At 41.4% G+C, this 26,538-nt stretch overlaps 2 protein-coding genes across 6 annotated transcripts in view; one reads left to right on the forward strand and one right to left on the reverse strand.

Moving 5' to 3' along the window:
* Positions 1–14,740, forward strand: part of BTBD10 (BTB domain containing 10) — an 81,355-nt gene extending 66,615 nt beyond the window's left edge. For 2 of the 3 annotated variants that reach the window (XM_055423341.2, XM_055423343.2), the window contains 4 exons: positions 6,905–7,102; positions 8,744–8,848; positions 9,490–9,600; positions 12,998–14,740. In XM_055423341.2, coding sequence (XP_055279316.1) covers positions 6,905–7,102; positions 8,744–8,848; positions 9,490–9,600; positions 12,998–13,308 — 725 coding nt within the window. In that variant the 3' untranslated portion in view covers positions 13,309–14,740. The remainder of the gene's footprint in view (positions 1–6,904; positions 7,103–8,743; positions 8,849–9,489; positions 9,601–12,997) is intronic. The other variant, XM_055423342.2, reaches the window with a different exon arrangement.
* A 144-nt stretch (positions 14,741–14,884) lies between these two features.
* The window catches only part of BMAL1 (basic helix-loop-helix ARNT like 1), a 108,474-nt gene continuing 96,820 nt past the window's right edge, over positions 14,885–26,538 (reverse strand). For all 3 annotated transcript variants that reach the window (XM_055423340.2, XM_055423338.2, XM_055423339.2), the window contains 6 exons: positions 26,007–26,157; positions 25,128–25,216; positions 23,504–23,612; positions 20,662–20,755; positions 16,464–16,566; positions 14,885–15,507 (listed from right to left, as the gene is read on the reverse strand). In XM_055423340.2, coding sequence (XP_055279315.1) covers positions 15,347–15,507; positions 16,464–16,566; positions 20,662–20,755; positions 23,504–23,612; positions 25,128–25,216; positions 26,007–26,157 — 707 coding nt within the window. In that variant the 3' untranslated portion in view covers positions 14,885–15,346. The remainder of the gene's footprint in view (positions 15,508–16,463; positions 16,567–20,661; positions 20,756–23,503; positions 23,613–25,127; positions 25,217–26,006; positions 26,158–26,538) is intronic.

Genomic DNA, 26,538 nt, shown 5'->3' on the forward strand with positions numbered 1-26,538 from the left:
GAGTGTGTTCCTTGCCAACAGTTTTGTCTTCAGCTACCTTCTCTCTTACAGAATATGCCATTCATCACTGGGACTTCAAATATTACCTATACACCGTAGGTTTCCAGCTCTTTATCTCTAATTCCTGTGTACCAGTTTTATGTTTCTAGTGTACTTTTTTCCCTTCTTAATCAGGCTTTCAATGAGTTCCATGCATATAGTACATATAGTGATGAACAAGAAAGACTTTGTCCCTGTATTTATGGAGTTTACAGTCTAGCGGGGAAGACAGGCATTCAAGAAGTAATAAAAAGCTTTGAAAATAGAGTGAAGAAATGAGATACTATGACAGAATTACCACAGAATACTATGGTGAAGGGGCTATGGAAGATCATTATCTGAATCAGTGACATTAAAGCTGAGACCTAAGGGAATGGAAAAGAGAGTGAGAAAGTCTTCAGGCAGCAGAAGTGGTATTTGCAGAGGCTTTCAGGTTTGAAGGAATATGACATGCTTAAGGTCCTGGAAGAAAGGAAGTATGGCTAGATTAGAAGAGATAGTGTTTGAGTGATGACAGAAGGCCAGAGGATAGGGAGAAAACAAAACTGGTTAAGTGTTTTATTTTCTGTTCATTCTGCACCAAGTCCTTGGCTAAGTTTGGGGGATGCAGCAGGAACAAACCAGGGAAAACTTCCTGTTCTAATGGAACTTTCACTCTTTCAGGGAAGACAGACAACAGACGAGGTAAAGCAAGTAATGTGAACAAATAACATATGATATGTTAGATAGTGATATGTGCTGAGGAGTGAGAAGAAAGATAAAGGGATAAAGAGTAGTTTGAGAGGCCTTCATTGCAGAGGAAAATTGAAGTGAATTTCAAGCAGAGGTTAACAATGAGAGCAAGTGTTGAAGCAGTTTGCCTGGTAAGTTCGAGAGCAGCAAAGAGACAATGGAGTTGGAGTAGAGTGAGTGAGGGTGTCAGTAGTGGGAAATGAGGTGGTGTAGGGCCTTTTACTGAGTGAGATAGGAAGCCATCAGAGGGTTTTAACAAAGTGATATGATCTGTAAGGATGCCATGTTTTACCATTTCATGGGCACACTGTTCACACAGAATTCACTTTATAGTCATGCAGTGGTGTATCCCTGATCTGATGTATATTTTAAAAGAATCACTCTTGGCTGTTGGGTTGGAGCTGGACTGCAGGGGAAACTAAGGTAGACACAAAGAGCTAATTGGGAAACTGTTATCATAATTTAGGTAAGAGATGATGATGGCTTAAATTAAGGTGGAAGCAATGTGAAATGATCAGATTCTGAATACATTCGATGGTAGAGTTGTAAGGATTTACTTGTTGATTTGAATATGAGGCTGAAAAGAGAGAATAGTACTTAAACTATCTAGAAGTGTGGAGTTAACCATTGATTGAAATGGAGGAAGACTTCATGGGGGGCAAACACTTAAAAGCTTGACTTTGGACATAAGTATGAAATACGTGTTAGACATTCAAGTGAAAATTCTGAGCAGGACATTGGGTATACATGTCTAAAAAGAGAGAAATGTGGACTAGATATTTATATGTGGGAGTCGTCAGAATTTTAAGTATTTTTCTTTAAATACTATTGATAGTATCGCTATTTTTTTTAAGTACTGTAGACACTGATCTATAACCTCCTTTTTCACATAACAGGCTTAAGGACCAGGTTGAGGATTTGGGACTTTTATTCTGAGATAACACAAGCCATGAAAGGTTTAAACTAGAGACATCTATTTGTATTTTTGGGGCTACTGTGGAGAGAATGAAGGCAAAAGCAGCTGGTGAGTTTTACAATGGGATGACTGTAAGGCTGGGATCAGTGAGGATTGTCAAAGTATTTACATGTGACCTCTTCATGTGGGTTGGGCTTCTTCAAGCCTGGAGACTGGATCAGAGAGGAAGCATCTGAAGAGCAAGCATTCCCAAGACCAAGGCAGAACCACAAGTCATGTACCCATCACCTCTGCTGTGCTCCCCTGGTTACAAGCAAGTCATTATGACCAGCCTAAATTGAAGGGGAGAGGAATTGGACTTCTCCTACTGGGAGGAAATATCAAAGTCACATTGCAGAAAAGTATGTGGCGTGAGAAACTTTTTAGCTATCTTTGGAAATAGCATCTTTCAGAGAAAGAAATAGCACAGTTCAAGATGTATTTAAGAGGTGGACTTAATAGGGCTTGAGGAATGGTTAAGAGATGAAAGAGGAATCAAATATTCATTTTTTATTTTACAGATATTTAAGAGACTGTCATATGACTAACACTCTTCTAAGGTGGTTCTGAGAACTTGAGTGCATGGTGATGCCATTTACTAATTTGGAAAACTGCAGAAAGAGAGACTGAAATGATTAAGTTCAATTTGGAATATATTGAGTTTGAGATGCCTGTGAAAGGGCATCCTAGTGGAGATTTCAGGAGGCAGTTGAATATAACATATCTAGAATATAGCAGGCAGAATTAGAATAAATCTGAGAATTGTCAGCTTAAGGTGAGAGAAAATAAAGAACCTAGAACTTCCCTGTGAAATAACAATATTTAATGGCCAGATAAATATTTAGGAAATATTTAACCTAAATATTTAGATAATTTCCTAAAGGAAATCAGTCCTGAATATTCATTGGAAGGACTGATACTGAATCGCCAATACTTTGGCCACCTGATGCGGAGAACTGACGCGTTAGAAAAGACCCTGATGCTGGGAAAGATCAAAGGCAAGAGGAGAGGGGGACGACAGGGGAGGAGATGGTTGGATGGCATCACCGACTCGACGGACATGAGTTTGAGCAAGGTCTGGAAGTTGGTGATGGACAGGGAAGCCTGGCATGCTGCAGTCCATGGGGTCACAAAGAGTTGGACACGACTGAGCAACTGAACTGAATGGCCAGCTAGAGGAGAAAAAGTTGAAAAAAAAATTGAAAAAGGTGACTGAAGAACTTCTCTTGTGTTGTTGAAAGAGGGTGTTTCAGTGCGTTCTCTTGGCAAAACTCTATTAGCTTTTGCCCTGCTTCATTCCGTGCTCCAAGGCCAAATTTGCCTGTTACTCCAGGTGTTTCTTGACTTCCTACTTTTGCATTCCAGTCCCCTATAATGAAAAGGACATCTTTTTTGGGTTTTAGTTCTAAAACGTCTTTTAGGTCTTCATAGAACCGTTCAACTTCAGCTTCTTCAGTGTTACTGGTTGGGTCATAGGCTTGGATTACTGTAATATTGAATGGTTTGCCTTGGGAACTAACAGATCATTCTGTAGTTTTTGAGATTGCATTCAGGTACTGCATTTCGGATTCTTTTGTTGACCATGATGGCTACTCCACTTCTTCTAAGGGATTCCTGCCCACAGTAGTAGATATAATGGTCATCTGAGTTAAATTCCCCCATTCCAGGCCATTTTAATTCACTGATTCCTAGAATGTTGATGTTGACTCTTGCCATCTCCTGTTTGACCACTTCCAATTTGCCTTGATTCATGGACTTAACATTCCAGGTTCCTATGCAATATTGCTCTTTACAGCATTGGACCTTGCTTCTATCACCAGTCACATCCACAACTGGGTATTGTTTTTGCTTTGGCTCCATCCATTCACTCTTTCTGGATTTATTTCTCCACTGATCTCCAGTAGCATATTGGGCACCTACCGACCTGGGGAGTTCCTCATTCAGTATCCTATCATTTTGCCTTTTGATACTGTTCATGGGGTTCTCAAGGCAAGAATACTGAAGTGGTTTGCCATTCTCTTCTCCAGTGGACCACATTCTGTCAGACCTCTCCACCATGACCCGCCTGTCTTGGGTGGCCCCACACGGCATGGCTTAGTTTCATTGAGTTACACAAGGCTATGGTCTTTGTGATCAGATTGACTAGTTTTCTGTGATTATGATTTCAGTGTGTCTGCCCTCTGATGCCCTCTCACAATACCTACCCTCTTACTTGTGTTTCTCTTACCTTAGTCGTGGGGTATCTCTTTACGGCTGCTCCATCAAAGCGCATCCGCTGCTCCTTACCTTGGATGAGGGGTGGCTCCTCTCCGCCCTCCTGCTCCCGTGTAGCTGCTGCCACTTGGACATGGGGTAGCTCCTCTCGGCTGCCTGCCCTGACCTTGAGCGAGGGGTAGCTCCTCTCAACCGCAGCCCCCTGGCCTCGGGCAAGGGGTAGCTCCTCTCAGCCACCACCCCTGGCCTCAGACGTGGGGTAGCTTCTCTTGGCCACCGCTCCTGGCCTCGGGTGAGGGGTAGCTCCTCTCGGCCATGCTTCTGCGCGGTCTGTCGTGCAGCTGGCGTTGCTTCTGCATGGTCTGTCACGCATGGATGTGAGAGTTGGACTGTGAAGAAAGCTGATCGCCGAAGAATTGATGATTTTGAACTGTGGTGTTGGAGAAGACTCTTGAGAGTCCGTTGGACTGCAAGGAAATCCAACCAGTCCATTCTAAAGGAGATCAGTCCTGGGTGTTCATTGGAAGGACTGATGCTAAAGCTGAAACTCCAGTACTTTGGCCACCTCATGCGAAGAGTTGACTCACTGGAAAAGACCCTGTTGCTGGGAGGGATTGGGGCAGGAGGAGAAGGGGACGACAGAGAATGAGATGGCTGGATGGCATCACCAACTCGATGGACATGAGGCTGAGTGAACTCCGGGAGTTGGTGATGGACAGGGAGGCCTGGTGTGCTGTGATTCATGGGGTCGCAAAGAGTCGGACACGACTGAGTGGCTGAACTGAACTGAATTGAACTGAAGAACAGCAGCCAGAAAGGAAAAAGAAAACCAGGGATAATGATACTAAATCTTAGTGATGAGAGTGTTTATTAGAGAAATGCAAATCAAACTGTAATGACCTCACACTGGTCAGAATGGCCATCTTTAAAGTCTGTAAATAATAAATGCTGGAGAGACTATAGAGAAAAGGGAACCCTCTTAATTAACACTGTTGGTGGGAATGTTAATTGGTATAGTTAGTATGGAGAGCAGTATGGAGGTTCCGCAAAAAACTGAAAGTAGAGTTGCCATATGATACAGCAATCCCACTCCAGAGCTGTAATTACTGTAATTACTCCAGATAAAACTGTAATTTGAAAAGATACAGGTACCCCATGTTCAGAGAAGCACTATTTATGATAGCCAAGACATGGAAACAACCTAAATGTCTATCAGTAGACAAATGGATAAAGAAGATATGGTTTGTGTGTTCTTGTGTGTATATAAACACATAATGGAATATTACTTAGCCATAAAAAGAATGACATAATGCCATTTACAGCAACATGGATGAACCTCCAGATTATCATACTAAGTGAAGTAAATAAGATAAAGACAAATACCATATGATATCACTTATTTGTAGAATCTAAAATAGGACACAAAGATACCTATGAAACAGAAGCAGACTGAAGACATAGAGAACAGACTTGTGGTTATCACAGGGGGAGGGGTATAGGGAAGGAAGTATTGGGAATTTGGGATTAGTAGATACAAACTAATATACACACACATACAGGATAGATAAATAAAAAAGAACTACTGTATAGCACAGGCAACTGTATTCAATATTCTGTGACATAATGGAAAAGAATATGAAAAACATTATATGTATAACAATCATTTTGCTGTACAGAAGAAATTAACATTGTAAATCAGTAAATTTTTTTTTACTTTAGTTAGTAAAATTTTTTTTAAAAGATGTTCATTTTCTTTAACAAGCCAGAGGTCATTTGGAGACTATATAAGAGACTGTATTTATATGTATAAGAGTTTACCTATAAAGGGAATTTTTAAAAAAATTAAATTCCCTTTACCTATAAAGGGAATTAAAATTTTTTAAATTTTTAATTAAAAATTAAATAATGGAAATATGCAGCCTAGAGAGAGACATGGCTAAATAATAATGGCATAGTTAATTATTTAATCGTTTATTATATTAATAGTTACTAAGTAACATGTTGTAGAGAGGAATAAAGCTCTGATTTTGGAGACTATAGATTTGAGTTTTTAGTGTCTTCTCTTACTCTCCTGGTAGTTCCTGAGGTAATAGATCCTTAGATAAGAAATTGGATGTTGTCAATGAAATAGGAATAAAATAAAAATGATTAGGTTGGTGCAGGTGAGTTTGTGACTGTGTATTTGGAAAGTTAAAGTGGTTTGTTATGTCAGAAGAAGGGTCAGGTGAAGTGTATCTTTCATTCCTCTCAGTTCTAGGGTCACATAAGCTATGTGATTCCTATGTGCTCAGTCGTCTCTGACTCTTTGTGACCCCATGAACTGTAGCCCGTCAGACTCCTCTGTCTGTGAGATTTTCCAGGCAAGAATACTGGAGTGGGTTGCCATTTCCTTCTCCAGTGGTAATTCCTGTACCATCCTGTATTTTGCTTGATCTTTTGCCATCCTTATTCCCAAGTCAAGTGACCCTGTTCATCTCACTCTGCTTCCTACACAGTAATATCAATGTTGTTTTTAAATAATTTTCTGAGAAAGAAAATGTGGTAAGTGGACTATGGGGACTATTTTATTTCATATGGATAGTCATCAAAAATATCCTTAGAATATACTTTAAAATATAACTGCATACATTGATTGAAGACAAGATGATGTAGTGAAAAATACCCTGGACTGCTAATAGAGTCACAGAGGGTGGATTTAATTCTGATTTTGAAAATTAGTTTTGTAACCTTAGGCAGATTGCTTCATGATGTATAAAGTGAAGAGGCTTTTGTTGGATGACTTTAATTGGCCCTTCTTTCTGAGAAAAGTTTTAGTGACTAAAGAATAACCATTATATTATCTACAAGGTCCCGAAGTAGATGCTGAACTAATGTGGTGTTTTGTTTATGTGTTTGTTATTTCTGCTCTTCTTTTACTTATCAGTCACCCCTAAAGCGAAGTTATTTTTGTGGGTTTTATTTCAGGTGCCCTAATGCATGAGTTGTCAAATGATGGTGCTCGCAGACAGTTCGAATTTTACTTGGAAGAAATGATCCTGCCTCTCATGGTAGCCAGTGCCCAAAGTGGGGAACGCGAATGCCACATAGTGGTGCTTACAGACGATGATGTAGTTGATTGGGATGAAGAGTATCCACCACAGATGGGAGAAGAATATTCACAAAGTATGTACTGTGGCATATTTTCTCTCTCTTAAATCACCACAGATTTTCTCTTTATCGTTTATAATATTGATTAAAGGACAGTTTTTATAAAGAAAGTTTTCTGAACTCTTTCTTATACCAGGAGTGGACAAACTACAGCCTGTGGGCCAAATCCAGCCTTTTGCCTGTTTTTATAAATAAAGTTTCATGTATTGTCTGGCTGCTTTTGCGCTACAGTAGCTGAGATGAGTAGTTGGAATGAAGACCGCATGGCTAGCAAAGCCCAAAGTATTTACAATATGGCCCTTTACAGAAAAAGTGTATTCACCCATATCATGCACAGAAATGGTTTGCTCTTTGTTGAGTATCCAGACCTTAGTTGTTGTTTGCATTTAGAAGCATCCAAGAGAAATAGATCCTGGAATAGTAGATAATGAAAAATAAAGCTGCTTCTTATAGAGATGAATTTTTATTTGTATACAAATTTTTATTTGTATATATGAGAAGCTTCAACTCACTGATTACAAAGATGACTTTAAGTTCTAAGACATTCCTTTTTTAATGTCACATGTGTTCTTGGAGAATATATGATCCTCTGAAAGCTTTGTGGAACTTTAGGTATTTTTGGTCAAATCAGCACTTCTTGAGCAGCAGTGACTTTTTTCTTACTGTACTTCTAAACTTCTAATTAGAATCTTTTGATTTTTTTTTTTTTCTGTTAGAAAGTGTATCTCATATTGATTTTATTTGTTTGAATGTTTGTTTTTTGGTGAGCCCAATATAGTATTTTTGAACAGTTCCATAGATTGAGAAAAAATTACAGGTAAAAGAATGATTCAAGAATAGGATTTATATGAAGTATTAGAACCCTTTAAGCTCTGGTTTTTCCATTTTATTGACCCTTTTCTAAAAATAAAGCAGACTTTCAAGTGGTATGCTTTTTAAATTTTAATTCTAAAGATTTTCAGATGATTATTTTAACACAGAGTATGGTAGTACTTTTCAGAATTTACATTGAGATGTTTCCTTTGCATGGTAACACTGAATGAGTACTGTAATTCTTTTGTGGACAGTTGCAGTAATAAAATGTTGCTATTTCCTCATTCCTAGGCTTTTTGCTGACCATGGTTTTCTATAATATGTGGAATAAAAAGTTGAGCTTTAGTTTTCAGAAAGTTTGACTTCAAGTGAGGAGGGCCAACCATAGAGCACAGAAATGACATTATAGTGATAGAGGAATAATATTATATCTGGCTTTTCCTTTTTAGTTATTGAGCTTTTCATTTCAGTGTTTTTTGGTTTGTTATTTTTGTTTCTTTTCTTGAACTTTTAAGTTTAAAAGGACTGGAAACATTTTTACTTAATTTGTCTAAATATGTTTCATTTTGTGCCAAGATGTTCCAACCTAAAGAAGATAACATTTGAGGAGACAAGAGATAGCCTATCTCTTCAGGCTGATTTTCCTAAGAGTGACATTCACCACCCATTCTGAAATGTCAAAAAATCTTTATCTTAAAATATCAGTAATCTTAAGGATGTAGTAATAATCACAACTTTTACCCCATGAGTAGCTTCTGTATACGTTTTTTCCTTTTATTGGCTCTTAAACCAGCATGTTTGGTTTGTGAGTGTGTTTTTCTTTTTTTGAAAAAACCTTTGCAGTTCACCTTTTAAGGGAGATAACTCCACCTGAAAGAGAGAAGGCGAGGAAGGTCCATCAGTCTAACTCCCTGAAGTGCCCAGCACATTTGGAAGACTCAACATGTTGTCAGTGGAGTGTCTGTCCTTTGCAAAACCAGTTTGCTCTAAACAGACTAACCTAGGCAGAACATGCTCGAATCTGCCATTTTTAACATCAGTATTAAATGGGGCTGTTCGCCTGAATGGAAAACAGTTTGTGGGGAGGGTCTTTGCCTTTTGGGGGAATTAATAGTTGCTCAATCCATGAAATGTAAGATGTATCCATTTTGTACTTTCTGACAAGGCAGTTTTTTCCCCTCCAGATGAGGCCTTGTAGGCATCCTAGCAGAGTCTTTTACTTTGCCTGCTTGATAATGATGTGATACTGATACCTTTTTTTGATTCTCTTTATTTGAAGAAATTGGGGCAGACCCCATTCCAGTAAGTCTGTGTATGATATATCTTTCAGAAGGAGAGTCTTCCTATGGATTGGGTTACCTGATTGGTTATTAAAGCTTTTCTTGTTTCATCTTATGTAGACATTTGCTTCTATATTAACTGTACTGAATTGTCCTGTCATGTTGGCTAGTCATCCTTTGGCATCACTGCATCCATTATTTGGGCTTTTAGGGTTGTCAGGCCCCTTTGATGATCAAGATAAATAAGCTTGAGTCATCTCTAAGTACTTTGATTTTAATAAGAAAATAATTTTGTCTCTTTGTTTCCAGTTATTTATAGCACAAAATTATATAGATTTTTCAAGTACATTGAAAACAGAGATGTGGCCAAATCAGTTTTGAAGGAGAGGGGTCTTAAGAAGATTAGACTGGGAATAGAAGGTAAGACATTTTCACTTTTTTTTTTTTTTTTTCATCTTTTGGAACCAGCAAGGTTTAAAAGCTGGATCCCATTGAGATAATATTTTGAGAAAATTTCAGACAAATGATTACTGAATGCTCATTCAGTAAACACATAAATAACAAAAGCCAGCTTTCTTTATCTGAGAAGAGAAATAGAAGGCCCTTAAAAATTAGTATTTATTCTTTAAGAGTCTCTAGCAATATAGATGGAGAAGGAAATGGCAACCCACTCCAGTGTTCTTGCCTGGAGAATCCCAGGGACGGGGGAGCCTGGTGGGCTGTCGTCTATGGGGTCGCACAGAGTCGAACACGACTGAAGTGACTTAACAGCAGCAATATAGAGATATGAATTTGTCTTTTCTGCTGTCACTCTACTTAAATGCATTGTTTACTGAACCCATGTCGTATGTTTGGCACACGTGTGTATACTCCCGTAGATGGATAGGACTCTTTGCCTAATAGTAATTGTGATCATAGCCCAACAGAACTAAAATCTAGTATTTTTTTGAAAATTCATATTAAAACTGGTGGTGGTGGTTTAGCCACTAATTTTCCAAGATTTTACCTGGAAAATCCTATGGTCAGAGGGGCCCGGCGGGCTTCAGTCCATGGTTGCAAGAGTCAGACACGACTTAGCAACTAAAACACCAGCGCCACTCTTTTTACGTGAATTTTCAAGAAGTATTAGATTTTAGTTCTGTTGGGCTGTGATCACAATTATTATAGCTTACTAGTGTCTTAAGGTATGATAATAGTGAGCTTATTTTCAAATTGAATTGAATGTCCATGTACTTCATCTTACTTAAGTGCAGACTTTTTAGATTGCTTTTTACTTTGTGATTTAAATGAATTTTTACAGATGCTACCTCAGATCCTTCTTTTATTTTAAAGTGCCCTTACTAAAAAGAAAATATTTTCCTTGGCCTAGGGTAATGAGTAAAGGTTCTGGAGCCGGATTGCTTGTGTTCAAAGCCTATGACTTAATAGATGTATAATCTTGGACAAGGCACTTTACTTCTTTTTGCCTTTGTTTTCTCATCTAAAATAAGAGTATTAATAAGTACTTTATAGGGTTACTGTGAGTGTAGAATGAGTTAATCCATGAAGAACACTTTAAATAGGGCCTAGCACGTAGTACTTTCTGTGTTTGTGATGGTGATAACAAAGATTACGGTGTTCAGATCAGTGATCAGATGAGCTGTTGGAGATGGTGATGAGGGACTCCTGAGACATACAGGGAAGAATGACCAGAAACGAGGTCTTTGCAGGAAGGGGAGGGGAGGAAATTTGGGGTTTAAAAAGAGGGTACATTAGCTTCACCTGTATATGTCCTCTTCTGTCATTTTGCAAACAGTGAGTTTTAGCTGCTTGGTTTCAAAGCTAAAGAGACTGTAACTGGAGGGGGAATTACTTTAGCAGACCCCCAGGTATTTGAACTGATAACGAGTGGCTTGGAACTATGTTTAAAAAAGCCTGATACATTGCTAAGGAGTATGGACCTTCCCCTTTATGCATGAGGAAACCATTGGTAGTTCTAAAGCAAGGATGTAATATGATTATACTTGTGTTAAGAGGGGTGATTCAGTGTGGAGAAGATTGGAGTACAATGAGATGTGAATTTAAAGATTTTCTAACAGTCCTGGAGCAAGCAGGGACAAGGGAATAGAGAAAGGGAAACCTTTCTGACCTCTAGAGCTGCCCTTCAGATGGTAATAGGAAGTATGAAACGAAGAAGACGTTCTATAGAAAGTCTTTAGAAGGTGTTTGCCTCCCTTACCTCAAACACACACACACAAACTCTCTCTCTTGCCCCACATGGCTAAATATACTAGCTGCCAGTGATGCCTGCATAACAAACTCCTGTGCAGGAGTTTGAACCTTAATTGAACCTCTACTACGTGAGGCCTGTGTGGTTTTTTTTTTTTTTTTTCTGATTTTAACTGTGGCCTTTAGGGCAAATCCAGCCCACTACCTGTTTTTTATAAATCAAGTTTTCTTGTAACATAGACATACTCATTAAGTATTGTCTGTGGCTGATTTCATTTTATTATGGCATAGTTGAATAGGTGTGATAAAGACGATATGGCCCACACGCCTGAAGTATTTACTGTCTGGCCCTTTATAGAACATGTTTGCCAGTACTTGGTCTAAACTAGCAATTCATGCTAGTAGGAAAGAGGAGGAACTTGTGATAGCATCTACGGAAAGTATATCTTTAGAGAAACTGCCTTACTGGTAAATGACTGAAATGTTCCCAAGACTGGGATGGTTGTTAGCAGTTGTTACTCTGTTGTTACTCTGAAGAGTATAATTACCAGGGAAAGCTGTGTCTACTGAAAAAAAAATGTTGCACAACTTGGAAATCAGAATTACATTTTATTTAGTGGCCTTACTGTCAATTGTAGCCTTGGATATAGATAGCCTCTCGGATAGCCCTGAGAAACTGTTTCAAGGAGGTAAAGGAGAAGCTGGGATGTGTAGGAGTTTTTGCTGGGAGAAGAAAAAAAAAATGATCAAAAGATTACTGCTAATCACAAAAAGCAAACATCTCAACTATTGATTTTAGTGCCTCTCTACCTTTGGGGAGATGCAGGAGTCTGGGCTTGTTGAAATTATTCCTTTGATACACTTCTTAACTATCTAGGGCTATTTTTCCACCCTGAATTCCCCGCAGGGGCACCCTTGGGTCGGGGCTGGGCTGCAGGGGCTGATGACTTGATGGCCACAACATTTCTATTTACTGAAATGGCAGGCAACTTTTTTTTTGGTCCATACTACTTTGGAATTGCCAGTCTGAATGAACTTGATTGTTCATACAGTAACATTTAAATGATATAGAGGTTAAAATATTGGCTTTGCTGACCCAGACACAGAAATACCTGAAATCAGTGAAGCTGGAGATTGCTACAGCTTCTTGCCACTTGAACAGTAAAAAGGAAAGAAAAAACGCAAATGATGTTAAGATGAGATTCAGGTTTAAAGAAAGTCAAAGGCTTATATGGCAGTAAATTGTAGGCCCTGAGTCCAAATAATTGTGTGAAGAGAAGGGATCGGGGATATCAAGGGTGCACAACCAGAGCCCATGATGCACTAGATTGCCTCCCACTGTATTAGGGACCCAGCCCCACCGTGCTCTCTGCAAGTTTCTCTGGTTTGGTGGGAAGTTTTGTGAATTATATCAGTAGGATTTCAATTTCTTGCTGTTTAACTAATGACCAAAGAGAGTATTGGTTTCCTTCTTTGTTTTAATCTGTTTATTCAAGAACTATAGTAACCCTCTTTAGGTTAAATTGAATGAGGAATGTGGGGACCTGTGAGTGTGTGCGCGCATAGATGTATGTATGCACATCCTGTTTTTAAAAACTCTCTCCTTCAGGTTATCCTACCTACAAAGAAAAAGTAAAGAAAAGGCCTGGGGGCCGCCCCGAAGTGATTTACAACTATGTCCAAAGACCCTTTATTCGAATGTCTTGGGAGAAGGAAGAAGGAAAGAGCCGGCATGTAGACTTTCAGTGTGTGAAGAGTAAATCTATCACCAACCTTGCCGCCGCTGCTGCAGACATTCCCCAGGACCAGCTGGTAGTCATGCATCCGACTCCGCAAGTGGATGAGCTGGATATTCTACCCATCCATCCCGCTTCTGGCAACAATGACCTCGATCCTGACGCACAGAATCCGATGCTGTGATGGTGATGTTTCTTGAAACCATAGCATGCTACTCTTCACAGTGACGCTGTACTCTCCTCATCCTGCACTGCAAGGCCACTCTCTTCATTGTGAGATGCACACAGAGCGATGTTTAGGATATTGCAGTGTAGGCTTTTTTTAAAGACCAAAGGTAGCTGAATGGTTTTTTAAATGAGTACAACTCTAGCATCTTGAGGTTCCAGTTATATAAATGTATTTGTTTACCAGTAGGTTTGTGAAATTGGTTCTTTGTATGGGGGACAGTCCTTTTTCACACATCTAGATCTTTCCAGAAGTGGTGGAAATTGGCAGCTGGGGTACTTTGTCTAGATTGATATTCATCACACCCCAGATAAAATGTAGAATATTATATAGTTGCACTTTATAAATGGTGGTTAAGTGGAACTGTTCAAGCCATTTTTATAGTTGTGATGCACAATATAAATAAGTGCTTCTATCAAAGTATTCCTTCAGTAAAATGTGTATAGTTTGCTGCCCATGATGAGCAAAAAATAAGTATCACTGGGCTTATTTGAATGATGAGGATGAGACTCAACCATATCTTATCAGTTATCTCAGTGCCGTTTTCATCCTTTTCAAGTGAGTCACATGCAGGGAGTGTGAACATCAGAGGTGGGTTATTATCCGGTCTGCCTTACCCTTAATCTGTTCACAGATATTTATTTACTAATGATTTTTTTGGAAAGTTATGGGATAGGAAAATGAAGTGTTTGCTCTTCATTTACTAAATGATTGTAAACTCATTTTTCATCAAAATAAAATTCCATTGTTTTAATGTTTGATCTTTATAACCATCTTGACCAGATTTTCAGTCTCGTATTTTGCAGATTTCCTGTTTTATTGGTGTCAATATAATTAGAAACAAGGAAGTAGCTCAAGGAACTCCAGTTTGATATATGTGTGATGAGGCACTTATATTCGCCACTAACTATAAAATATACTATAAATCCAAAACATCATTAGAGCTGAAAAGGGAATATTTTCTAGTGCAACCTGATATGAAGATAAAATACTTTTCTTAGGTTCTATAGTAACCTTAAGTTTCGGAGCCAAATTCTGATACTAGTTCAATGCTTTCTTCATTACACTGTGCTGTTCTGCCTAGCAAATTGTTCATGCATATGTTTTTGTTTTGTTTTTTAATATTCTGTGACTCAGTTCAAGAAGAAATCAGAAGTATTTAGATGCTTTCAGTCTGGGGTCACAATGTTTGAAGCCATGCAACTGACAGTAGAGAGGAGTTGTATTAGAGAAGCCAGTTTGTTCTGTCTAATCTTGAGTTTCTAATTTCAGAGGACTTGAAGCAGTAATATCTTTGTTCTCACAGAAACTAAAATTACAGTACAGCTAAACAAGTGACACAGGAAAATTATGTATGTCCTAGAATTTTTATGAAGACCAGAAAGGCACTGTAAATGTTTTTGGTGTGGATCATCCATAAACACCCACCATGGAAAATCAGTGATCTAGCCCTATAGCATTTTTTCCTTATTTGAAATGTGAACAATATTTATAGAACAAGGGAAACATTTATTAAAAATATTTAACTAATACATTATACTTTAACCCATATTTATAGTAAAGGATTCTTACAAGGAAGAATAAACGGTTTTATGATACAATTAGTATAAGAAATATCCACATGGGGAACTTCTTTGTAGTGTAAAAACACCATACATCTGAAATGACCATTTGCATATAAAAGCTACCAATGATGCTTCTGTGCACAATGATTAAAAAATTCAACACAAACAGAATCCAAAATATACAATTAATGCAAGCTATCCACAGCTAGCCCAATAATCAATGATGAGGAAACACTGGAGCAGGCTTTAGTTCCACTTTTTCTGAAGTTACACATAGTTAAGATTGACTTGTATCAATGGCTCTGAGATGGCTTTTATGAAGACAGTACATAAAAGCTGTTCTCTCCTTATCCAGTAAGCTTCACAGACTGTATAACTCCATCAGTAATGCACTTTGATACTGTAGCTGTCGCCAAAGCAACATATAGTGTTTACAGCGGCCATGGCAAGTCACTAAAGTCAACAGGGCCACCAAGCCCAGCATCTGCTTCCAGGAGGCTCATTATGACAGCCATTGCTGCTTCATCATTACTGGGACTACTTGAGCCTTGATCGTTGTCTATCATGTCTATGCCTATATGGGGGTTTTCACCTGTGGGAGGAGATGAAGACTGGTGAGTGATACTAAAACACGGTTAACTTTAGTAAGCAGTTCCTAAGTACACTTTTAATAACAAAGTTAAACTTAACAGTAGGGCAAGAAAGCTGCTTTGCCTTTTTTTTTTTAATTGTGTTTTTCAGATGAAAGACCCAACTTTTTAAGAAGGAACTACTTAAAATTCAGTAAAGATTAAAAGTATGAGTTGACCTCATTGTAATATTCTGATAAAACCAGTTATAAGGAGAGAATTTTAAAAGGAAACCATGCAGGAGACCCTGGTTCAATTCCTGGGTCAGGACGATCTGCTGTGGAAGGGATAGGCTCCCACTCCAGTATTCCTGGGCTTCCCTTGTGACTCAGCGGGTAAAGAATCCGCCTGCAATGCAGGAGACCTGAGTTCGATCCCTGGGTTAGGAAGATCCCCTGGAGAAGGGAAAGGCTACCCACTCCAGTATCCTGGCCTAGAGAATTCCATGGACTGTATAGTCCATGGGGTCGCAAAGAGTTGGACATGACTGAGCGACTTTGAGAGATTAGGGGGAAAAGACCTAGAAAGAGAAGCAGAGAAAAAGATGGGTAGTGTGGGGAGAAGCAAACTCTTCATTGCTTAGTGACTTTCAATACCCTCTGAAATGCTTTTTGATCACCCTTTTAGGTTCTGTCTGAACCTCCATGAGCTCTCCCTCTGAAGAGATTATGTTCCATACATTAGGAGAAAGCCTGTGTCCAGGCTGCCGGAAACCCCTCTTGAATTCCAGAGACACACCTGGACCCCCACCAGAACCCAACCATTAAACTTAACTTTGAAGATTTAAATAAATTTTAAACCTTTACTTTGTTCTTGACAAGTTTACCTAGAACTGATTTGTACATTCAGTTCTTAAAACTGACATCATGCCAGATGTTTATTGCAAGCTCACTGCAATAGAAATAATAATGCTACTTACCAAGAATAGAAGAACTATCAGAATACGGATAACCTGGGTTCTCCTGAGCCTGCCCTGGTAGTAGGCCACTGGAAGGAATGTCTGGAGTCCCTCCATTTAAAATCTACAAACAAAAGTAAAGTTTTCATGTCATCAACAGTTTCAATCGGTATTTTACGCAGTGTCATCAAGAAAATGAATTGTGTTAAAAAGAGAAAGGTGAGGAGAAAAAGCTTCAGGTGGCTTCAGTTTCTTATTGGATGATTTCATACCAGAGACTGTTAGTAATGGTCACAGTAAGGAGAAAACGTCTCCCCCAAGCTAGTATTCTCTTTACTCGATTCAGCCCACACAAGCAATTTAAAGGCTGAATAAAATCCCTAGAGCACTCATTACATTGGATCATGCTGTTCACATGTTTCTCTAAGGCCAAGGACTAAATCTCAATGAACTCAGGTGGGCAGCGCCCCTCCCCTGTAAGGGAGTAAGATTCCTTATAGCAACAGATGCTGCTGAAGAATCAGTAAGAAAGGGTTGTTATACTGGGAAGAGACACAGCTCTGAGGAGTCACAAATGAACAACAAAACACTAGAAGTAGATCATCGTTAGCTGTCCCACAGGGGCCAACATTAGTAACCAGTGGTTTAAGCTCTGAGAGAGGCTACTGAGAAATACTGAATATTATTACCACTCCTCAGTAGAACAACTCTGTCTTCCCTCAGCTGTCTACCCCCTTCACCCTCCCATGACCGATTCTCACAGAAAAGCACCTCTGAGAAGTATCTGGATGTGGGTGAGGAAACTGGTAGCAGCTAGATTTCAGGAGAGGCAGTGATTTCAGGCCTTGCCAGTAGATGGCATTACAACTTTATCTCCACAGTTCAACTTTCTGAAAAAGTGTTGAAAAACTTTACACTCTAAAAATGATTATGGACTCCAAAGAACTTTTGTTTATATAGGCTATATTTATCAGTATTACTATATCTGAAGTTAAAACCACTAAAAGTTATAATAAACTTATTACACATGAACATGAATAGCATTTTAATAAAAAAACTATTTTCCAAAATAAAAGTTGGAAGTATCATTTTATATATATATACACATGTATTTTGCAAGTTGAATGTCTAGCTTAACAGAATCTAATTGGATTCTCACTTGCTTCTCCATTCAGTCTGTTTAGATATGCTGTCTGAAATACATATCTGAAGGAAATCTGACCTTTTATAAACAGGCAGTTGGAAAAGGGAGGTACTTTAATGGCCTTTTCAAATAACCATGGTATTCTTCTTTGATATTACATCAGAACTCAGCAGGTGGAGGTTTCTTAAAGATAAGGCACAATGTGGAATCTGAAACCATATCAATGAAATTTTGGTACTCTGTAAAAATCCATTAGTGTATATTGGTATTTAGGATGGATCTTTTTTACCTTCACACGATTCTGAAATATATTGGTCATTTGGAAAATACTGGTTTACTGAGTTATGCGGATCTTCCAAATGTTGACACACTTCATTGTGTAACATTAAAACATCACCACTGTTAATATTACCTATGATCAGAAATATCTTAGGTTTTGGCAAGCAGTCGAGCTCAAAGCAGCAGATACAAGTTTTCCCCCAAATTCTACCTTTTGCTTGAAAGCTAAAATGTTATCACTTGTCAGTTGTTTTTCCTTGAAGTTGCAGGTTCACTCATTTTCAGGAAAATGTATGCTAAAATACCCAAGTCTGAAAAACCATAGTTTGCAATAGTAAAAATGGTGTCCTATGAAAAAAGTGATTGGTTCAGTTTAAAACTTAAAACCCGTTGCACAAGTGCTTTCTCTTGAGACAACCATCATACTTTGTGTGGAGCATAAGTGCTTTAAGCACAATTCTGTAACTATTAAAAAGATTTACTCAAGGATTTTTTTACTGCATTATTAAGGACATTCTTAAATGAAACTGACTTTTAAATTTATTGGTTTTTTTATTGCGGGTATATGGTGGTGAAATACAGTGACTGTCAGTACAGTTTGGTGCCACAGGCTTGATTTTTTTTGCAAAAGCACCAGCAATTTCATCCACCATTGCTTTTGCACTGTCAGTTCACATAACAGCACAATCAGAAAAAACTTTTAGCATTGTTATGAAAATACTTTTGACCACACAGACCCCTGAAAAGATTCCCCCCTCCCTTACCCCCACCAGCAGACCACAGATGATGTTTAGGGAACTTTGGCTTTATCTGACCTTGCCTTGGTGCCTCTGGATGTCCAGAATCTCCCGGAATCTGAGGCTCACTAACCTTCCCCCTTTTAACTTGACCCTAATTAAAACAACTGGCAGGCCAAATGACTCATTTTTGGACCTGCCCAGTTTGAAAGTGACTGGGAAGTGTTGGAAGCCCGGGGCCACCTTTACTCTTGTGGATTTGGTATATAGTTAATGCTGTCTTTTTAAACTCTGACTTGTTTAGATGCCCTTCTTATAAGTTCTGCTGCTGCAGAACTTACATTCAGAATTCCTTCTCAGATCCACTTTTATAAGCCCAAAGAAAAGGAAACATTTTCCATAAATGCCTCAAAAATACTTGGGCTCTGTGAGGTACAGTATACTTTCAGATCTCTGGCAGTTGTTGTTATGAAAAGAATCAGAAGTCAAGAGACCTGAATTTAGTTTGGGGCCATACTTATTAAATTCTGGGCTAGTCATATACCATTTGGTAGCCTGGATTTTGCCACCTATGAAGTTGTGAAGATAAAATGAAAGATTGTATATGAAAGTTCTCTGAGTAATATTTAAGCACTGAAGTGATGACCTTCCAAAATAGAATAGTGGGATTCTTGGTAATACCAGAAAGTCAAGTGCCTAAAAGTTGAATTGAGACCCAGAGGAAATATCCACCCACACTAAGATGGTGGATCCAGTATTGAAGAAGGACCTAGCGGTGTAACAGAACACGGCTAAGAGCTCAGCCTACGAGCAGTGGGGAGGGCTGTGCCCAGGCCAGCCTTCATCTGTGGATGCAATACTCCAGTCATTACCAACCAGGCACTTCCACATATATTCTCTCATAACAGGACTTCATGTGCAAAGATGCTGGCTGCCCTAGCCTATTATTAGCCTCATTATAGAGAAATCAAGGGCTTAAAAAATTATACAAAGCCACACACCAGTGCATGGCAAAGGCAGGCTTCAAACCCAGGTCTCTCTTCCAAATGTGCTCTTCCCCATTAATGGCTTTCAAACCGTTTTCCAAATAAAATTTTTATGGAAGATTCACACGTCATAAAACAGAAATAAAGCTACCCTGATAAAAGCAGGAGTCCTGACCTTATCTTTCTCATCAGTTGGCCCCCTCCCCAGCCCCACCCTACCTGGCAGCACCACAGCTCCTGGTAACCTGAGCCTCTGAGAAGCCAAGTTTTGAAAATCCATGCCCTGCTTTTGATATAGTTTGTGCCTTAGGAGTCCAATCTGGGTAAATTCTTTGTGTCTATGTTTTGGGAGATAGGGGAAGGAAGATTTTATGTTTCAAGATGCTGGCCTCTGGGTCATCCTAACCTATGTGAACATCAGACACTATAAATAGATTTATGATTTACAATTAACATTGGCCTAGGCTTGCAAACTCTCAGCTCCAAAAATGAAAACAGATTATTGCTTTCTGAGACTATTTATAATGTAGTCTTCTGGTCAGTTCTTCATTAGGGGTGGCAACAGATGAACTACCTGTAGTTAACGCTGTCCCATCCGAGAAAACCAGGCAGATCCCTAAGTATTCTGCAGCTGCACAGGCATGACTTGCCTTCCAAAGCACCGCTGGTATCACTGTTTCCAGGGCCTGCACTAGACACTAGTGATACTTTCTCCCTTGAAGACTCCTGGAAGAGAACTAGGTGGTTTTACATAGCCGTGAATCCTTCCTTCATGGGAGCTCTTGAATTCCTCCTTCCATGCAATGGACTCACAGCTCTCCAATCCTTACAACGATCTCTTTCTGCCTGCCTCGGTTCACATGGGATAAACCCTCTAAGGATGTCAGCAAGCCTCCCTAGTCCACTGTTGTGTTTTGTGCCTCACCTAACAGATGCATTTACTTCAAGGAGGAAGAAAGGGCCCTACTTGTTTCAGCAACCGCAATTACATACTCCCACTTCCAGTATTTCAGAACTTGGGCAAGAGCTCTCTACATGAAGAAGGGCCTTAGTCTAAGAGTCATCAGCCCTACCTTCTTGCCTCCTGGAGAAGAGGCATCAGGGGGAGGTGTACTTGTGATGTTCAATGGGCTGGAGCCACAGCTGGAAGGCGATGACCCTCTTATCCTGTCAGAGAAAAGAGGAGTTAGTTACATTGCCTTTCCTTTTTTTTTCAGTGCAGTGTGTGTGTTTTGATGAGGGATGGGGGTGAGAACATCTAGAATAGGGATCGGCAAGCCTTCAGTAAAGAATAGGAGGGTAATTATTTTAGGCTCTGTAGGCTATATGCCCTCCATCACAACTACTGAACTCTGCCACTATAGCTGGAAAAAAAAAAAAAGCCAAGACCATATGCAAACGAATGGATGTAGCTGTGTTCCAATAAAACTTTATTTATAGGTGATAAGCTGGATTTATCCCATCAGCACCTGATCTAGAAAATCCTGGAGGCAAGCTTCTCACTGACAAAGCCCTCAGATTAAAGTTTGGATTTCAGGTTTGTGAATTTCAAGTAGGTGGCCAGTTTCCTCACAGCCAGATCTCAGAGTGGATTGGTAGAACTTTACAAGTCCAACCTCTATCTCTGATAGATGAACTATACTCCACAGCAAATGATTTATCCTCTAACCCACAAACACTGCTTAGCTAGTGAATATTCAGGAGATGGAGGGTGCTGGGGCAGCTCAGCCACACCTAGAAACTAGTCTTACAGTCGTAGTTGTCATCGTCTAAGGAAACCAGTTAATGAAAACAGGTTCAAGCCCTTCTCAGCTAGCTTATTTCTCAGCATAGTAGGTTTACAGAGGGAAAGACTTAGAACTATAAATCCACATAAACTCTTGTAAGGCTGAAGAACCTCAGGAAGGGAAACCATTACCTGGCACCACAGCTAGAGTTTAAGGGAGACTTGAATGGCAGCTGTGTGACTACCAGGCTCTTAGCACCTAGATGGATGAATGAATGCAGCTTCTGGGTGACCCTGGGACCACTTCACTGCTCAGGAGACTTTTGGCTCTTGGCTGTACTGCCTAGTTCTGTAATTTCTGAGTAAACAAGAGCTCTCTCTCTCTCCCCTGGACCACAAGCTCCTCAAAGGCAGGATACAACTATATACCAGGTATTCTTCACTCACACAGATGACTTACTAATTGCTTATTGAAAAAATTATTGAATATCTCCTACTTTTCCCTACCTGCATCTGTGGAACCACTATCGCCCCAGTGTCCCTATCTTGGAATTGCCTTTTCATCATTACTTATTTCATCTTCAATATCTAGTCCTTAAATTACTGATTTCTCTTTTGGACACAATTATCACTCTAGAGTGGGCCTCATTTTGAGTCATTAAGCATGCTCACCTTCATCTCTTCCTATTCCAATCCAACTTTAAGGCTTATTAACACACATTGCTCAGCACTCTACAATGCACAGGGTCTTAACATTTTCTTCCAGTCTCAACTTCTCAGCATCATTTCTTAGAATTCTTAGCAATCTCCCATCACAACTCTGTGGTTCTTTCCTACAGAGAAGCTGCCCAGGCACGTGGCCTGCTTTTTTTTTATCCTGAATATGTCACTCACATGCCCACTCCAGCGCGTGGCTGTCTTTTCTAGAAGGAACACACACCTTCATCACAAAACTCAGCTAAAACCAAGTTCAAACCCTTCCTCATTTGCTTCTGCCCAAGGAATCTTAATTTTTGCTTTTATCATGAAGAAAATAGGCTTCACAAAGATTCAAGGGCTGTTTTATACTATTCTTGGATGGTTTCAAGCAAAGTACTGGGTATGCACACAGTGGCTGATCAGCACCACATTATCACTGCACACCGCCCCACCCACATCTCCTTCCTGAAACAGACTGAAGCAGCCACATCCGTCCTTCCTGAAGGGCTGGAACAGAACTGTGCTACCCACTGGGATAAGAGCCCCTCTGCGGCCAATTAGAAAACAAGGCCAGCTTCCAGTTCTCCTCAGAGCATCAATCCAGTGGCAGCAGGGATCCTCTGATTACGTCCCATTAAGTTTGCTTTCCCAAGGACCTGGTTTCCACCCTCTCCATTCTCTAAATTCAAATGGACTTATAATTACTGCTTCCCACTCAATGACTGCTCTTAAAGATTTAGATTTAATTAACAATTTTTGAGCACTCACCACAAGTCAGTTTCTGTCGCTACATGACACCACATGTCAGTTCTAGGAACTTTCCTGAGTTCTCTCACAGTCCTAGAGCAATCTGGGGGAGACAGATAATTGCCTTCCTTTTATGGTTTAAGTCAACAGAGTCCAAGAAGTTGAGTGACTTTCCTAAACAAAGGCCCAGGACTCAAACTCAGGTAAACTACTTGAGCTTCTCCTCTTTCATATGGAAAAGGCCCACCCACACAAGTTTCTATTAGGAGCTGATTAGCTTGGCCTCTATTACTAATCCTAGGCAGCTTTTTGACCGGAAGTGTTAGGCCCAGATCATGGCAGTTCACGGCTCTGCTTCTGCAGCCCTGTGATGTTAGAGCTCACCTATCCGCTGGGAAGCTCCTTGGGTCGTACACAAAGTAATGAGAAAGTTGAGCCTCCCTTTAGCTCTGACCTGTTTGGGTTTAGCTTCTTTATTTAAAGGCACTACTTAATCCCGATACTACTGACATTTTGGACTGAAAAATTCTCTCAGGGGTCAGGGGTTGGGAGGGCTGTCCTGTGTACTGTAGGATTTTAGCAAGCAGCATCCCTGTCCTCTCTCCCCTGGATGTTTAGCAGCAATCTCCCACTCAGCTGTGACAACCAAAAACCATCTCCAGACATCAACAAATCATCCCCAGGGGGCAAAATGCCGCAGCATGGACAACACTGGTTTAAGGGAACAGCTAGGTGTTACTTGCCTGTGGATTTCCATGATTTCCTCAGCAATCATTCGACCTATTTTTCCTGCCCCAGCCCTGGTTCCCCCTGGAATCCCTGGAACAGTGGGGTGGGTCCTCTTCGGGCCACCTACAACAGAGGAATCTGAGAGTGGGAAAGGGGAAAACTGAGGGAGAAGATGCTATTACGTGTTGAATTAAAACCAGTTCTTCCCATGATCCACTTGAAGTTCAACCTTAGGGTTGTGCCCGGAGAACACGAGAGCCGCGGCTTTTTCAGGAAAGGGCATTCCAGCAGGAAAAAGCTCACGCTTCCTTTCAGGATCAGACATGTCGATATACAGCCTCTAGTTACTCATGCACGGCACATACATTTACTGAACACCACTGTGCTGCATGCCAGGGGCACAGAGATTAAGTCGGCATCCCTGCCCTCAAGGAGCTCACAGTCTAAGCGGGAGACAAGGAGACAAACAAGGGCTGGAGCACACTGTGATAGGTTTGACAGGGTGGCACCAGGCATTTGGGGCCAGGTGCAGTTTCCTGGAAGAGATTAACTCTGAGCTGAGTCTTGTGAGAGGAGCACGAATCAGGGTGGCAGAGAGGAAAGGAAGGGGAAGCATTCCGGGCACAGTTGCTGGTGTCCACAAGAGCACTGCAGAGGGCACAACGTGGGAGATGACGCCAAGAAACAGTGCGATGGTGGCGGAGTGAGCGAGCGATGAAACGGAGGAGCAGGCGCCAGTCACACCAGGAAGGGCCTTGGACGCCACGCTGACAGATCTGAGCCGTACCCACAGGGGATAACCAAAGGACTGACTGAGATGGGGGTTACTGAGAAGTTCACTGCACAGGAGCGAACTGCAGTGGAGGCCAGGGGTGCAGAGTGGGCAGCGTGAGACTCGGGTTGGGAAATTGCCTGCAATAATCCAGGCAACAGATGGGGAAGGTGGTGATGGGGAGGTTTCAAGATAGACGGGGCAGGATTTCGTGTTTCCATATAATGGGAGAGAGGTAGGAGTCATGATTTCTGGCTTAACCAACCAGGCTGGGGGTAGGGGGCTGCTGTTGTGCCGAAAACCGACGTGGACATGCTGAGTTATAGGTGACTCCTTTGGGACTCCAGGAGGCAGCTGGAGGAACAGACCTGGAGGGACCGGATGTAGGATTCATCGATGAAGAGATGGGGACTGAAGCCATGCAAGCAGAGGCAGGCCCAGGAAGGAGTCAGGTGCACAGGGCGGTGGCCAAGGCCAGGTTGGCAGAGGGGGCCCGGCACGGCTCACACCGCAGTGCTGACAGACACCCTCCTCCCACCTCAGGAGCCAGTGGCCGTGACCGAAGAGCCCTTCACATGATGGCTGCTGGGCAACACAGTGGGAGGAAAGCACACGCAGCAAGAAGCTGGCCATTTCATGGGCTTCCAGGGTCCAGGCAGCCTCAGGAAAGGCAAAACCAACTTCCCAGCATTTCAAGCTCAACAGAGAAAGTGAGATGACAGCGTCCTTAGTGTTCATTCCCACGAGGCCCACCCCTTGTTCCACAGAATATGGTGGCTGGGGACCCCAAACACCGGGGGCAGGGGGTGGTAGCCACAAGCAGCTCTTCATGGGCAAGCCCCAGTGCCCCGGTGGCACATAGTTACCTTCTCCAGAGGGCAGCATGCTGTCCATGCTGTGGGGGGACGCTGTGAGCTGGGGGAAGCTGGGGTCCCCGCCTTCCAGGACGTTGGCTCTGTGAACATCCCAGCAACAAGGAAACGTGAGTCAGGCCCGCCCAGAACTGTGCACCTTTCACCTTGGCCAAGGTGTCTGGTGTCCACTCTGGACCTGGACAGGCCAGGAAATGAAGTGTCTAAGTGGCTCAGTGCGTCTCCTCGCTGTCAGAGGACACGGCGGACAGCCTCCGGGGCTCTGGCCTTCCTAGCGCACGTGGGGTGCGGTCCAGCGGGGGTGGTGACACAGCAGCCACCGCCGCTGCCACGAGGCTCCTCTCCAGGCGGCCGGCAGGGCACGAGCCCCAGCCCCTCAGTCAGCTCTACCTATGGGGGGCGGCGGGGGCGGGAGCTGCACATCACCAGGAAGGAGATGTTGGGAGCAGGCGGCAGGGAGGGTGCCTTCCCTTCCCTGCTCGCCCAGCAGGTGGCAGCCTTTGAGGCGGCATTCCGCAGCGGTGAGTGCTCAGGCCAACAGCCTGGGGGGCACAGATCCCCACCCCTCCTCCGCCAAGGCCCATATGGGCTGGTGAGCCTTTGAACTCAAAGGCTGGCTGCTTTGTTGGGAAGGAAGGCTGCTGTCTCCGAGAGCCTTTCCAGCAGCTGGGGGCCTGAGAATTCTGAGTACTGAAGCATGTCCTTTGTTAGCCACCTTCTGGCTTCTGCCAGTCCTGAGGCTTCACAGGATATTAGCAAGATGACAGTAAAGGATGGGATACTGGCTGCTGCCTGTACTCCCTTTCCCAGGTAAGGGGCCCAAGGCATTTCTCCTTGAAGCAAGGGAGCTTCTGAAATAGGAAAGACACTTACAAAACAACTGTGTTCGTGGAGACAATGTATTCTACTTCCTTGGTCCAAGGGTTCATGAAACTGAACCACCGACTCCGTAGTGTGATGAAAGAACCATCTTTGATTTTAAACTTGTAGCAATTAGTGGTAATCTTTTCTCTTGTCTGTAAAACTGAAAATACAAAGAAACCATGAACATTATTGTTTCTTCAGAACAATGCGTTAAACTAACCAAATCCTAAATGCGCTCAGGCTTCAAGGCCATCCCCTCTTTAATAAGCCATGGGAGGTGGCACCTCAGAGAAGAGGATGTTTCTGAGGGCCTGATTCTGAGCCTTCCAATTTGTTTGTGAACCTGTCACTGTTCTTCAGAGTGTATGAAATGAAGGAAATAACAATGCATTCTAGACATCTAACTGGATTCACCTATGAATGCCACACAAGAAGGCTCAGTCCACAGGGACCACGTAATCTCCCCATCACAAAGCCTGAGGACATCAGGATTCAGACAGCATCTCACCCATAGCAACCTCATTTTTTCATGTAACAAACA

Source organism: Moschus berezovskii, chromosome 14 (assembly GCF_049115385.1).
Source record: "Moschus berezovskii isolate FMDL1 chromosome 14, NW_MosBer_1.0, whole genome shotgun sequence".
NCBI classification, from domain to species: Eukaryota; Metazoa; Chordata; class Mammalia; order Artiodactyla; family Moschidae; genus Moschus; species Moschus berezovskii.